General features: G+C 40.8%; 1 protein-coding gene across 3 annotated transcripts in view; it reads left to right on the forward strand.

Annotated features, from left to right (window-relative positions):
* Nucleotides 1-16,321, forward strand: part of pik3r6b (phosphoinositide-3-kinase, regulatory subunit 6b) — a 59,119-nt gene that overhangs the window by 37,326 nt on the left and 5,472 nt on the right. For all 3 annotated transcript variants that reach the window (XM_060901592.1, XM_060901594.1, XM_060901593.1), the window contains exons 9-18: nucleotides 2,326-2,470; nucleotides 2,560-2,646; nucleotides 2,736-3,156; nucleotides 3,262-3,361; nucleotides 6,745-6,864; nucleotides 9,981-10,091; nucleotides 13,449-13,563; nucleotides 13,691-13,758; nucleotides 13,896-13,986; nucleotides 14,091-14,146. In XM_060901592.1, the coding sequence (XP_060757575.1) occupies nucleotides 2,326-2,470; nucleotides 2,560-2,646; nucleotides 2,736-3,156; nucleotides 3,262-3,361; nucleotides 6,745-6,864; nucleotides 9,981-10,091; nucleotides 13,449-13,563; nucleotides 13,691-13,758; nucleotides 13,896-13,986; nucleotides 14,091-14,146 (1,314 nt within the window). The remainder of the gene's footprint in view (nucleotides 1-2,325; nucleotides 2,471-2,559; nucleotides 2,647-2,735; nucleotides 3,157-3,261; nucleotides 3,362-6,744; nucleotides 6,865-9,980; nucleotides 10,092-13,448; nucleotides 13,564-13,690; nucleotides 13,759-13,895; nucleotides 13,987-14,090; nucleotides 14,147-16,321) is intronic.

The following is a 16,321-nucleotide window of genomic DNA, read 5'->3' on the forward strand; positions in this document are numbered from 1 at the left end:
GTCACAGGGTCACGTGATGCCCCGGTGTCCGCCATTTTGAAGGTCAAGCTAGCTAATGTCAACAACATAGCTAGTATGTTACTGTAGCAATGTTTACGTTCAGTCATTTGGATGACTGTTAAAACCTTTCAGTCTCAAGTTTTTCCTTTACTGTATTTACTAGTTTGCTGAGCTAGCGCGCTCGGGCAGGCCGGGAGATAGTGCGCTCGGGCAGGCCGGGAACTAGCGCGCTCGGGCAGGCCGGGAACTAGCGCGCTCGGGCAGGCCGGGAACTAGCGCGCTCGGGCAGGCCGGGAACTAGCGCGCGCCGGAGCATGCTAGCTCCCAGCTTGCCCGAGCGCGCTAGCTCAGCAAACTAGTAAATACAGTAAAGGAAAAACTTGAGACTGAAAGGTTTTAACAGTCATCCAAATGACTGAACGTAAATATTGCTACAGTAACATACTAGCTATGTTGTTGACATTAGCTAGTGCTAACAGCTAGCTGCTAGTACACTGCTACAACACAGACACCGACCCTAATAATACAGTTCTTGGTCATTGCCTGGTAACAGCAAATTTATAACGGGCCATGTCTCAACAGACTAAGAAGTTATTTCAATGACATTTAATAACATTTTGTTTATCCTGAGGACCGAAAGTAAATGAAAATGTGAACAAACCTTAGCTGTAATAAGATGGCGACAACCGGCTCCAGGGACGACCCGCTGATGTAGGCATGTTACCCAGCCTGACACAAAATATTTGTAGGCATCCAAACTCTTACACGCTTTCAGATCAATACCTGTGTATGGCGATGGGTTTTTAACGACATAGGTATACAGATCATGTGGGATACAGGTATACAGATCTAGCGGGAGTCGCCATTGTTGTGACTGCCAAAATGGCGCCATCTACTTGTCGACATGGCAACAGTCACGTGGGTTGAAAACCTCTATAGAAATGCCATTCACTGGAAAAGAAAAGGCGTTTTGTTTGTTAGAGTACGCTCGAACGCAGTCGAACGAAACTGTGCAGCGTCCATTTATGAGAGAATTCTCTAAAAATGCACCAACTGCAATGCAGATTTGGACATGGCACAAAAAGTTCAACGAGGAAGGCTACCCGTAGGTAGGGTTAGGCGCGCATATTGAAAATTTTTGAAATCATTCATGGAATTCACATACCTTTGAATTTCTCATTCGAAATTTGAGGAATAAATCTTATATTGCTCAACATTAAGCCTGTTCAGTTTCATTTGCCTAGACTATGTAGTTTTTTGGATAGTTACATCTCAAATAATACTTTTTTTTTTTTAAACACCCTGGGGCGGCACATTGGTGTAGTGGTTAGTGCTATCACCTCACAGCAAGAAGGTCCGGGTACGAGCCCCGTGGCCGGCGAGGGCCTTTCTGTGCGGATTTTGCATGTTGTCCGCGTGGGTTTCCTCCGGGTGCTCCGGTTTCCCCCACAGTCCAAAGACATGCAGGTTAAGTTAACTGGTGACTCTAAATTGACCGTAGGTGTGAGTGTGAATGGTTGTCTGTGTCTATGTGTCAGCCCTGTGATGACCTGGCGACTTGTCCAGGGTGTACCCCGCCTTTCGCCCGTAGTCAGCTGGGATAGGCTCCAGCTTGCCTGCGACCCTGTAGAACAGGACAAAGTGGCTAGAGATAATGAGATGAGATGAAACACCCTGTATTTGTCACATTCGTATACGCACTGACCTTCGATTCACGCATGCTCTGAGCAGCGCGCGCCTCTAAGACTAAAGACAAACACGTGCCCTGGATGAAAGCGCAATCTGCGTGCGTTTAAAAGGACGCTGAGTACTCACTCACTTCGCGAAGTATTGCATTGTTTGTAACCCTGTTTTTTTGCCTGTCACTTTTAGTCCTTACCATGTTTAGTACTCTGCTTTTGATTGTAGTTTTTGGTTCAATTTCATTTGTTTCTGCTTGTTTCTCTGATCTTGTCTCACAGTTTGTAAATAGCATGCCTCTAAATAAAGTCTTCCTGCTCTTACATCCACCTCCACTCACCCACTCACTGACAATATTGACTTTTCTTTGACCTTTAAAAGACAGGGGTCTTAACCCAGCTAGCCCACTGATACAAGTCACCCTTGGTTATTTCTATTTTATTTGTGTTTTCAGCATTTCACCACTTCACTGTCTTTGCATGCGATATACACAACTGTAAAGTTTCCACAACATACAATTATTTACACACAGAACTGATCAGAGTCATATTAGTAAAAATACTTGGGATTTTTAGTAAAGCAGGGCCTTAGGTTCTTTGAGACATAGTTATGGTTAAGCATGTAGATATTTATTCACTTTTCCAGGATTTAGGTGAAGACATGGAAAAATACTTCCACGATGTTGTGGCCATTGTAGAGGAGAAAATAATGGATGGAGGTTCAGAATCTGGGCAGTACAATGCAAGATTACAGCAACTGTATGATGAAATCATTTGCTCTGCTCGCACAGGTAGAAACATTTTTTTTTATACATCATTTCGGTAAGACATTGATTGTGTTTTTTGCACTCTAAGCTTGTTGTGTGATTTCACTTTTCAGAGCAATCATGTCCTGCCAGTCTGGTTGGAACTCCATTGCCCAGTCCTGAGGTTAGCTTCCATGTCTGGACAAAGGAAGATGAGATATGTGAGCACTGCGATATGTGACCTAACTTTCATGATGCTGTCTCTGTTAGCTCAATTCTTTTAACACTTGTAATATTTTGTAATAAACAGGGAATGAGATTATAAACTTCACTCTAATGCTGAGCTCTACACATCGTAACTCTTCATTTCTGGAAGATGATGAAGACACCAAACGTGCTTCGCTCATCTCCTCCATATCCAGAGACAGTGGCATAGAGGGAGATTTGCCTTTAAATGAGTTCTCCTTTCTGATGGTTGAGCCCTCTGGTGGGCTGGAGGCCCAGGAACAGCAGAAGAGTTTACCGTTTTCCAGGAGGCCATGCGTGAGGTGGCCAAAGGCTGGGAACAGAATGACTTTAATGATGGAGGTCATTAAGGAAAGTGGTGGAACGGGGGGAAGTGGAAGCGGAAACTCTATTCTTAAAGATGAGAAGAACTTCATTGCTCGTGTTGTGGTCATGGGTGATGATAGCACTCTGGGTAGGCTGGCCAAGGCTTATCACAGTATACGGTATGAAGGCTTGTTATTGTCTATATTTTGAGTGCTTTCTTCCTGATGGGGAAATTCCTCAATATTCAAATTAAACGTACTCTTCACTTTTGATAATGTGTGCAGAAAAAAGGAGGTGCGGAATTTATTTCTGACAAAGAGAGTCAACTTGGAAATATACTACATACCTGTCACTAGCCAGGCTAATACAGCTTCTTCAGTCCAGGTGACTATTGACTGATCTCTTCTTAATAATTACAAATAAATAAATAAATAAATAAATAAATAAAATGCGGCATGGTGGTGTAGTGGTTAGCACTGTCGCCTCACAGCAAGAAGGTTCTGGGTTCGAGCCCAGTGGCCGACGGGGGCCTTTCTGTGCAGAGTTTGCATGTTCTCCCCATGTCTGCATGGGTTTGCACTTGAATTAAAGGTTGGATTTTTCTCTTTTTTTGCACTATTGTCCTATATTAATTAAAAAAATGAATTTATTAGAAGCCTAAGAACATATCTTAACAAGGAGTGCCAATAATTGTGGAGGGTGCTGTGTATGTGTGTGTGTATATATATATATATATATATATATATATATATATATATATATATATATGCAAGAGTATTCATCCTTCTTGGTGTTTGTCCTGTTTTGTCACATTACAAGCTGGAATTAAAATGGATTTTTGGGGGGTTAGCACCATTTGATTTACACAACATGCTGACCACTTTAAAGGTGAAAATTGTTGTTTCATTATGACACAAACAATGGTTAAAATGAAAAAAAAAACAACAACCCAGAAATCTGAAGTATGCATAGGTATTCACTCCCCCAAAGTCAATAATTTGTAGAGCCATCTTTTGCTACAATTACAGCTGCAAGTCTCTTGGGGTATATCTCTATTAGCTTAGCACATCTAGCCACTGGGATTTTTACCCATTCCTCAAGGCAAAACTGATCCAACTCCTTCAAGTTAGATGGGTTGTGTTGGTGTCCAGCAATCTTCAAGTTATGCCACAGATTCTCAATTGGATTGAGGTCTGGGCTTTGATTAGGCCATTCCAAGACATTTAAATGTTTCCCTTTAAACCACTCCAGTGGAGCTTTAGCAGTATGTTTAGAGTTATTGTCCTGCTGGACCGTGAACCTTCGTCCCAGTCTGAAACCTCTGGCCGACTCAAACAGATTTTCCTCCAGAATTACCCTGTATTTTGTGCCATCCATCTTTCCTTCAGTCCTGACCAGATTTCCTGTCCCTGCAGATGAAAAACATCCCCACAGCATGATGCTGCCACCACCATGCTTCATTGTAGGAATGGTGTTCTCAGGCCAAGTTTACATTAGACCGTATCTGTCTCATTTTCTTCGCGGATGCACTGTCCGTTTACATTAAAATGCCTGGAAACGCTGGGAAACGGGAATCCGCCAGGGTCCACGTATTCAATCCAGATTGTGTCTGGTCCGGTGCTGTGTAAACATTGAGAATACGCGGATACTCTGTGTTGAGCTCTAGCTGGCATCGTCATTGGACAACGTCACTGTGACATTCCTGATTCGCTGGCGTTGGTCATGTGACGCGACTGCTGAAAAACGGCGCGGACTTCCGCCTTGTATCACCTTTCATTAAAGAGTAGAAAAGTATGAAAATACTGCAAATACTGATGCAAATACTGCCCATTGTGTAGTTATGATTGTCTTTAGGCTTGCCATCCTTCTACTTGCAAGTGGTAAGTGACGCGCATGCCCAATATGCACTGGGATCACACACACAGCGTCTCAGTCCCGAATCACTGCTCGTGCGCTTCACTCGCGCGCTCTGTGAGCTGCACAGGGCCGGAGTGTGCACCCTCCAGAGGGCACTCGCTGTTCAGGGCGGAGTGATTTGGAGCGCAGGATGCCTGCGGAGCCGAGCGTATCCGTGTATTGGCGTTGCTGTGTGCACACGAATTGTGTATTGGCGTTGCTGTGTGCACGCTAATCGTTTTAAAAACGTTAATCTGATGATCCGCTGATATGGTCTAATGTAAACCCCACCTCAGGGTGTTGGGTTTGCGCCACACATGGCATTTCCCATGATGGGCAAAAAGATCAATTTTAGTCTTATTTGACCAGAGAATCTTCTTCCAGAGGCAGCATGGTGGTGTAGTGGTTAGCGCTGTTGCCTCACAGCAAGAAGGTCCAGGTTCGAGCCCCGTGGCTGGCGAGGGCCTTTCTGTGCGGAGTTCGCATGTTCTCCCCATGTCCATGTGGGGTTCCTCCGGGTGCTCTGGTTTCCCCCACGGTCCAAAGACATGCAGGTTAGGTTAACTGGTGACTCTAAATTGACCGTGAATGTGAATGGTTGTCTGTGTCTATGTGTCAGCCCTGTGATGACCTAGCGACTTGTCCAGGGTGTACCCCGCCTTTCGCCCGTAGTCAGCTGGGATAGGCTCCAGCTTGCCTGCAACCCTGTAGAACAGGATAAAGCGGCTAGAGATAATGAGATGAGATGAGATCTTCTTCCATGTTTTTGGGGAGTCTGCCACATGCTGTTGGGCAAACTCCAAACGTGATTTTTTTAAGCAATGACTTTTTTCTGGTCACTCTTCCATAAAGCCCTGCTCTGTGGAGTGTATGGCTTAAAGTGGTCCTTTGGACAGATACTCCCATCTCTGCTGTGGATCTTTGCAGCTCCTCCAGTCTTATCTTTGGTGTCTTTGTTGCATCTCTGATTAATGCCCTCCTTGCCCGATCTGTGAGTTTTGGTGGGCAGCCTTCTCTTGTCAGGTTTGTAGTGGTGCGATTTTCTTTCCATTTTGCTATAATGGATTTAATGGTGTTCCATGGGATATTCAAAGTTTGGGATTTTTTTTTATAACTCAACCCTGATCTATACTTCTTTACAACTTAGTAGTGTTGCAGAGTCAGGGTCCTTCCAGAACAAGTGGATTTATACAGACATCATGTGACAGATCATGTGACACTTTGACTGCACACAGGTTGATCTTAAACAGCTAATTATATGACTTATGAAGTGAATTGGTTGGACCAGCTCTTATTTAGGGGTTTCATACAAAAGGGGGGTGAATACCTATGCACACTCCAGATTTCTGTTTTTTCATCTTAATTATTTCATCTTAATTATTGTTTGTGTCACAATAAAACAACAATTTGTTGTTTTATTGTGACACAAACAATATCCCAGCTGACTACGGGCGAAAGGCGGGGTACACCCTGGACAAGTCGCCAGGTCATCACAACCATTCACACCTACGGTCAATTTAGAGTCAACCTAACCTGCATGTCTTTGGACTGTGGGGGAAACTGGAGCACCCAGAGGAAACCCACATGGACAACATGCAAACTCCACACAGAAAGGTCCTCGCCGGCCACGGGGCTTGAACCCAGACCTTCTTGCTGTGAGGCGACAGCGCTAACCACTACACCACCCCATGCAGCCACTGTCAAATTAATTCATATTCCATGACGTGTGTGTGTGTGTGTCTGAATGGCATGAAGCCACTGTGTAAATTCCCTTCAGATAAAGTGTTACCAGTTAATTACATATTTGCAAAATATGCCAATTGGCAAAAAGTTGAAGTATGATATTCATCCTATAGGATGTTTCCTTTCAGGAAAATGCTACAGCAGATGTAGACAGGCTTACACTTGCAGCATCCTTGGGCAGTGTTGATCCATGGTATGACTCCAACATTAAAAGTCTGGGAGCCATGCTCCTGACACTAGCTGAAACGGTAACTATTCCTTCAACTCTTTTCACTTGATTGCACATAATATACTTGGTTCCACTGCCAGAGATGAACAAAGTACCCAACTTCATTACTTAAGTGAAAGTACAGATCCCATTGGTCAAATGTTACTCCAATACAAGTGAAAGTTGTACAGTCAAATTTTTACTTACGTTAAAGTACTGAAGTACTTGCTTTTAAAAATACTTAAGTATTAAAAGTACATTTTCTGTCAACACATCGTTGTATTATTGCCACAACGCTTACAAAACCTAATGACTCTGAAGCAACCGACTGGATTTACTGATTAACTTGTAGAACCTGTAGAATAAACATCTGGTAGAACATTACAAAATGAAATACAACTGAACTGAAAAAGAGCCATTGTCATTTTCTTTTTTCTTTCTTTTTTTTAATTGTAACACTCCTCCCCACCCCCACAAAGCATCATGGTAGTGTTCTGACCCAGCCCTGGCAGTGTGTGCATACTGTACATGCATGCGTATGCTAATCAGGAAGACAGTGGAATAGCTGTAATGTAGCTTGCTCAGAAAATAAAAGTGACAATCCAGCCTGCTTAAAACCCAGGTCAACACCTCGAGTTTAATAACTGCCCAACAGCAACACTGCTTTAAGCAAGATTTAAAAAAAAAACGCAAGAGCATCATCTGACATCAAAACAAAAAAATTCCAACAATTTTTTGTGACTGACAAGTACAATACTGTCCATCTCACAGGTCTTGTGTGTGTGCGCACGTGTGTGTGTGCAAGTGTATGTATTCATGCACATATGAATCTGCCAGTGGAATCATGGTGGTTTAACGTTAAGCTAGCTAGCCAGTGACGCTCCACCTGACAGGCTAGCAAACTCTTTTCAAACTCAAAATCATATTGGGTAGCTAACACTACTAGAAAAGAAAGATTTCTACATTTTGTTTATTTGGCAAAATTATGCTAAAACATATTTATGAAAGGACTTCAGATAAGTTAACATTATTCATGTTAGCGTAACTCCATTTTTACATGCTAACTAACAGTGTCCAAGTTAACTAGCTATATGTTAACGTTAGCCGTGGACAAGGCGATGGCAACTTGGCGGGCAAATCCATAGAAAGTCATTTGACTAACCAGACTGCTTATCGATTGCAACATTATTGCTAGCTGTAAAATCACAGACAGCTTCACTGCAAGCTTTCTCTTGGAATAAAACATTTAATGTATATACTTTAATATGCTTCTGCAGGTTGGATGGCAAGTTTTTGTAGGTCGCGATGTGCTCCGTTTTAGGCAAACAAAACAAACATTTAAAACGAGATGACTCTTTATTCCTTTCAGAAAACTGAAACATGGGTTCTAGCTATAGAACCGTGGGTGCGTGCATTCCCCAGAAGAACCGTCTCCTTCCATTCTACCATCAACTGATTGTGTTCAAATAATGCTGCGGAGAAATCATTGATCTTGATTTTATCTAGTCTATAGACGTGATGTGACCCTAGTGATTACTGATAGGCTGTCTCAGTGTCACCTGCGAAAAAAACAATCACATTTTAGAAAAGAAAAAACATCCACTTTCAAAGCTACTTCATAGTAACGAGTAACAAGGACCTTGAAAGAAATATAGTGGAGTGAAAAGTATGATGTTTGTCTTTCAAATGTAGTGAAGTTAAAGTAATAAGTTGCCAAAAAAATTAATACTCAAGTAAAGTGCAGATACTCCAAAAGTGTACTTAGGTACAGTACTCAAGTAAATGTACTTCGTTACTGTCCACCTCAGTCCACTGCTCACTATTATTATAATAAAAGAAACCATACATTTAAGATACAGTGGTGCTTGAAAATTTGTGAACCCTTTAGAATTTTCTATATTTCTGCATAAATATGACCTAAAACATCATCAGATTTTCACACAAGTCCTAAAAGTAGATAAAGAGAACCCAGTTAAACAAATGAGACAAAAATATTATACTCGGTCATTTATTTATTGAGGAAAATGATCCAATATTACATATCTGTGAGTGGCAAAAGTATGTGAACCTTTGCTTTCAGTATCTGGTGTGACTCCCTTGTGCAGCAATAACTGCAACTAAATGTTTCCGGTAACTGTTGATCAGTCCTGCACACTGGCTTGGAGGAATTTTAGCCCGTTCCTCCATACAGAACAGCTTCAACTCTGGGATGTTGGTGGGTTTCCTCACATGAACTGCTCGCTTCAGGTCCTTCCACAACATTTCAATTGGATTAAGGTCAGGACTTTGACTTGGCCATTCCAAAACATGAACTTTATTCTTCTTTAACTATTCTTTGGTAGAACAACTTGTGTGCTTAGGGTCATTGTCTTGCTGCATGACCCACCTTCTCTTGAGATTCAGTTCATGGACAGGTGTTCTGACATTTTCCTTTAGAATTCACTGGTATAATTCAGAATTCATTGTTCCATCAATGATGGCAAGCCGTCCTCGCCCAGATGCAGCAAAACAGGCCCATGATACTACTACCACCACCATGTTTCACAGATGGGATAAGGTTCTTATGCTGGAATGCAGTGTTTTCCTTTCTCCAAACATAATGCTTCTCATTTAAACCAAAAAGTTCTATTTTGGTCTCATCCGTCCACAAAACATTTTTCCAATAGCCTTCTGGCTTGTCCACGTGATCTTTAGCAAACTGGAGACGAACAGCAATGTTCTTTTTGGAGAGCAGACTTTGATAGATCCCTGTTCTTTAAATAAAACAGGGTGCCCACTCACACCTGATTGTCATCCCATTGATTGAAAACACCTGACTCTAATTTCACCTTCAAATTAACTGCTAATCCTAGAGGTTCACATACTTTTGCCACTCACAGATATGTAATATTGGATCATTTTCCTCAATAAATAAATGACCAAGTATAATATTTTTGTCTCATTTGTTTAACTGGGTTCTCTTTATCTACTTTTAGGACTTGTGTGAAAATCTGATGATGTTTTAGGTCATATTTATGCAGAAATATAGAAAATTCTAAAGGGTTCACAAACTTTCAAGCACCACTATATTTATTTTGTAGTGCAATGAAACATATTGACAAACTGTTACCTGGTGAAATAATTTTTTTTTTTTTATGTGTGTGCTTTGAATTACAGCACTCCAGTGTTATCGGGTCTTCAGAGCCCAATACCTTTCTTTTGGACATCATCTCATACTACACGCGTACAGCACAGCAGCCTGTCCACATCCCCATCTACTCAGTTAAGGTCTGAATGCACATTCAACATTTCACAAGCTGTAGAGCTTTGGTTAAATACATTTTATTATCCCCGCCCAAACGAAGTTTGACGGGGGATATAGGAACAGGTTCCATTTGTCCGTCCGTCCGTCTGTCCGTCCAGTCATGTTTTCGTTTCTGGGCCATATCTTTAAAACTACTGAAGATATCTTCATGAAACTTTGTATACATATCAAGAAACATGTGAACTAGTGCCTTTTTGCTGTTTTGGATTTTTGGAAAAAAAAGAGGGTTTCTTTTTTTCAAATTTTTATGTAAATAGATTTTGACTTAGTTTCTAAGAACAATGTTTATTTCCGGAGCATATATCCAAAACTATTCATGATACGGATTTGGAACTTGGTATACATGTTAACAAGGTGATGTAGATGTGCCTTTTCATACGAAGACATTTGAGAAATTAAAATTTTTCATGTTTCCAGGGAAACAATTTCAGACTTAGTCTCTCAGGTTAGGCTTAGGGGTTAGGTTTTGTTTCCGGAGCAGAACGTGAAAACTATGAATGGTATGGTCTTGAAAGTTGGTATATGTGTTGGTTAAGTAATATATATGTGCCTTTTGATACTAAGAAATGTGAGAAATTTAAATTTTTCACTCACGTGGACCAAAGGTCCGATGGGTTTATGCCATGGGCTGCTGAGGTCAGTGTAAAGAGGTAGGGTTGGTTTCCTGCAGCAGAACTTGAAAAATGTGACACATAATATCTTGAAACTTGGTATATGTATATAGGGCGGGGGATATAGATGACTCTGTCTTGTTTTTCCTTGTATTAGACCTCAAGGGTCCAGAGGAAAAACAGCTAGAGATATGGGTTGTTGTTGTTGTTGTTTTTTTAATAATGTGCAAATGTCCTGTTGTGTGTGTGTGTGTGTGTGTGTGTGTGTGTGTGTGTGTGTGTGTATGTATGTATGTATGTGTGTGTATGTGTGTGTGTATATATATATATATATATATATATATATATAGAGAGAGAGAGAGAGAGAGAGAGAGAGAGAGGGAGAGAGAGAGTCATTTTTATTAGAAAAAAATAAAATGATACCTGATACCTGTACACTTTCACATTTCATGCAATTATCCAATCAGCCTATCATGTGGCAGGAGTGTAATGCATCAAATCATGCAGAAACTGGTTAAGAACTTCAGGTAACGTTCACGTTGAACACCAGAATGGGGAGAATGTGACTGTGGCATGGTTGTTGGTGCCAGATGGGCTGGTTTGAGATTTTCAGAATTGGGATTTTCATTCAAAACAGTCTCTAGGGTTTACACAGAATGTTGCAAGAGACAAGACAAGAAACAAATGAGCAGCAGCTCTGCAGGCGGAAATTATAGCAGTCAGATAAGAATGGTCAGATTGGTCAGATTGTTTTGAGCAGACAGGAAAGCTACAGTAACTTAGACACTCTTTACAACGATTGCGAAAAAAGCAGAAAAGGTTCTCAAAACACACTATATAGAGGTATACTACATGCTAGAGGCAGATGGGGTACAACTTCAGAAGACTAAATCAATTTCAAATCAAATCAATTTATTTGTATAGTGCATTTAATATTATGCATTGTTGCAAAGTAGCATTCCAGGAAAATATAGATTTTAAACTTATGATTTAATGAACTTTTCCTTAATGAACCAAATCAGGTTCCACCGCTGACAAGAACAGGAATCTGAGTCTACAGTGGGCAAAGATTCAACTATACTGGAGAGTTAAAGATAATTATTCTATCCACATTCACTGAATATGAGCAATATGCTCTGATTGGCTACTGTACTACTAGGCTATCAGCTCATATACCGTGAGTAGAGAAAAACAAAATGGCGGAGCGTGTTGCTGAACCAACCGAGGACGAAATAAAAACTCTACTCGAAAATAAAACCCCCAAAAATACAAAAAAAGGAACAAAATATGGAATAAAAATATTTGATGGTCAGAACATATCTTTTTTTTATTTTTCAAGAATTATTATTATCGCATTTTTCACAAATCGCTACTGTCATTTCACTGGTTTGTTAACATTCTAAGCGGAAATTATTTTGTCGGACATTTTCTATAAAGATTTTATTTATCAAATTTGCAAAAAATAAAAATGCTCTGTTTCTCAAAATCCAGTGAATGTGGCTAGAATAAAACAATTATTCCACAAAATCGAGTCATACATAGCTTACAGCCAACTCGGCGCTACGCACCTCATCGGCTATCAACTCATGTACGACTCAATTTTGTGGAATAACTTTTAAATGTTTGATGTAAATATTGCCTGAAGCTCTTGACTTGTATCTGCATGATTTTATGCATTGCACTGCTACCACTTTTGCATAATTGCAATGAGCATGGGTATAGGTGTTCCTAAAAAAGTGGACAGTGAGTGTATATCAGGTAATGGTTTTTTTTTTCACCCTTATCATTTCCTCTAGCCCACTTCTGTGTTCAGATTTTACTTTACTATCAAGTATGGATTTTTTTTTCATATTATTCACTCTAATATGAGGGTGGCATGGTGGTGTAGTGGTTAACATTGTCACCTCACAGCAAGAAGGTCCGGGTTCAAGCCCAGTGGCCAATGGGGGCCTTTCTGTGCGGAGTTTGCATGTTCTCCCCATGTCCGCGTGGGTTTCCTTCGGGTGCTCCGGTTTCCCCCACAGTCCAAAGACATGCAGGTTAGGTTAACTGGTGACTCTAAATTGACCGTAGGTGTGAATGTGAGTGTGAATGGTTGTCTGTGTGTATGTGTCAGGCCTGTGATGACCTGGCGACTTGTCCAGGGCGTACCCCGCCTTTTGCCCATAGTCAGCTGGGATAGGCTCCAGCTTGCCTGCGACCCTGTAGAACAGGATAAAGCGGCTAGAGATAATGAGATGAGATGAGATATTATTCACTCTACTATGAGGGTGGCATGGTGATGTAGTGGTTAACACTGTCGCCTCACAGCAAGAAGGTTCTGGGTTTGAGCCCAGTGGCCGATGGGGGCCTTTCTGTGTGGAGTTTGCATGTTCTCCCTGTGTCTGTGTGGGTTTCCTTTGGTTTCCCACACAGTTCAAAGACACGCAGTTAAGTTAACATGGGGCGGCCTTGGGCTGATGTGCCAAAGAGTAGTGGCACGTATGTATGCAGCGGCTTTGTTCTCCTATGATGAACTAAATTTCGTTGTACTTTTGTGCAGTGACAATAAAGGCCTTCTATTCTAATTGATCACATAAAACCAAAGCCTCGGTCACAAGAAGAAAATGTCCCAGTGTCATTAACCAGCTATCTAATCACCTGAATATACACAGACCTTCAACACAATGCTATGTATCTTAAAGGTCAGTTCACTCTTCTTGTGTCTAGATTTCCTTCTCCAGTTTGGATTCTAAAGTTGTGGAAGAGATGTTTGTGTGTCAGCTTGACATGGACTTTCCTGGGTTCAGACCTCTTCGAGTTACACTTAAAGACACAATCAGGGGTGAGTATACAATTGAACAGCTGTATTAAATAGTTACTTATTGTTTCGTTGTCTGGAAAGATTGTTTGTCTTATTTGAACAATATCACTGATTAACTTTTTTTTTAATTATTATTTTTTATTTGCAGGATCAGTACGGTATAAGAAAACCATGCAAGGAGAGTGTGGTGTAATTGTGGCTGTCAACTACAGAAAGGTATCTATTGTCTCTAAACGCTACCTTCAAAATACTCAAGCTTTATTAGTATTAAAGCTGATTATTTAACTTTACTGTAATACTTTAGTATTCTGAAGGTGTGTGTGGACACGCTTTTGTGCTGCTTATCCTTTCAGGCCTCCATAAGCAATCGAGAAGTGGACAGACGAAAGTCTTTAATAACGTGCGGTGTGTCAATGTGTACAACACCGCCTAGTGGAACCAAAAGTAAAGAAATCATTAAAGTTTAAAATACATTGAAACGCTTTTGTCTTTTGGCATGTGGGTTTTTTGTTTTAATCAAGATGCATGACTTTTTTTTTTCTTCATAGGTCTTGAAAGCCTCAGTGTAGATTTTCGTGATCCAAACCCCACTAGACCACCTATGGTAAGAATGAGCAATGTTTTATGTGAATATTCTCTAAAAAATATTTGTTAAATGGTTGTGAGGTTTACTAATTAATTCATTCATTAAGTCATTGTCTTATGAGGGATTGGGCATGATTTCTTCAGCTAGAACCTTTCTGGATTAACAGCCCTTTGTTTTTTTCCTTGAACAACATCACATTTCAGTTACAGTCATCAGTGTGTGCCGTCGTCTTTTTCCGCCTCAGAGACACATCAGCTGATATTGTTGCCTGGTCCAAGGTTTTCACTGTAATTAGCCTTGTGATGTGCTGGCATGAAATGGCTTTGTTTTGTCTGAATGTTGATAGTTGAACATTTTGCACACGTTAGATACAGTATTATATCGGTGTTTTGCAAGTTTTAAATGGCCATCGGACTGTTTTATTTTTCCATATTAGATCTTGCAACATGAGAGCTTGTGTGTAGTGCTGACAGACAAGAAAGCTAGTAACTTGTATCTATAGCTAGCTAATATTAGCTGAGCATTTTAAAAATCCCCCCCATTTTTTATTGTAAAATTTAATTCATAACATTATTATTAAATTTTGCATTCCTGTCACTCTCATGTGCACACCAGTTGCTGACCAGTGAAACACACACACACACACACACACACACACACTGTAGCAGGCTGTCACTATGACTTTACTGCTCAGAGACCCAACTTGTGATCACAGATCAGTTTGGGATGCACATTGTAGCATAGTAGCGCTATAATGATGGAGAGACTGTGAGCACCAGCTGCAGTAACGGGTTCAAAAAATGAGGAATGCTAAATGTTTTTTTTTAAATATATAAAAGTTTCTTCTGGTCCACTCGTTTGATTGGATAAGCGGTGTTCCAAGAGTACTGATATTTAGTATAACAGCACGGGTACAACCCCGATTCCAAAAAAGTTGGGACAAAGTACAAATTGTAAATAAAAACAGAATGCAATGATGTGGAAGTTTCAAAATTCCATATTTTATTCAGAATAGAACATAGATGACATATCAAATGTTTAAACTGAGAAAATGTATCATTTGAAGAGAAGAATTAGGTGATTTTAAATTTCATGACAACAACACATCTCAAAAAAGTTGGGACAAGGCCATGTTTACCACTGTGAGACATCCCCTTTTCTCTTTACAACAGTCTGTAAACGTCTGGGGACTGAGGAGACAAGTTGCTCAAGTTTAGGGATAGGAATGTTAACCCATTCTTGTCTAATGTAGGATTCTAGTTGCTCAACTGTCTTAGGTCTTTTTTGTCGTATCTTCCGTTTTATGATGCACCAAATGTTTTCTATGGGTGAAAGATCTGGACTGCAGGCTGGCCAGTTCAGTACCCGGACCCTTCTTCTATGCAGCCATGATGCTGTAATTGATGCAGTACGTGGTTTGGCATTGTCATGTTGGAAAATGCAAGGTCTTCCCTGAAAGAGACGTCGTCTGGATGGGAGCATATGTTGCGCTAGAACCTGGATATACCTTTCAGCATTGATGGTGTCTTCCCAGATGTGTAAGCTGCCCATGCCACAAGCACTAATGCAACCCCATACCATCAGAGATGCAGGCTTCTGAACTGAGCACTGATAACAACTTGGGTCGTCCTTCTCCTCTTTAGTCCGAATGACACGGTGTCCCTGATTTCCATAAAGAACTTCAAATTTTGATTCGTCTGACCACAGAACAGTTTCCCATTTTGCCACAGTCCATTTTAAATGAGCTTTGGCCCAGAGAAGACGTCTGCGCTTCTGGATCATGTTTAGATACGGCTTCTTCTTTGAACTATAGTTTTAGCTGGCAACGGCGGATGGCACGGTGAATTGTGTTCACAGATAATGTTCTCTGGAAATATTCCTGAGCCCATTTTGTGATTTCCAATACAGAAGCATGCCTGTATGTGATGCAGTGCCGTCTAAGGGCACCCAGTATGGTTTTCCGGCCTTGACCCTTACGCACAGAGATTCTTCCAGATTCTCTGAATCTTTTGATAATATTATGCACTATAGATGATGATATGTTCAAACTCTTTGCAATTTTACACTGCCAAACTCCTTTCTGATATTGCTCCACTATTTGTTGGTGCAGAATTAGGGGGATTGGTGATCCTCTTCCCATCTTTACTTCTGAGAGCCGCTGCCACTCCAAGATGCTCTTTTTATACCCAGTCA

The sequence above is a fragment of the Neoarius graeffei genome, chromosome 20 (genome assembly GCF_027579695.1).
Source record: "Neoarius graeffei isolate fNeoGra1 chromosome 20, fNeoGra1.pri, whole genome shotgun sequence".
Classification (NCBI taxonomy): Eukaryota; Metazoa; Chordata; class Actinopteri; order Siluriformes; family Ariidae; genus Neoarius; species Neoarius graeffei.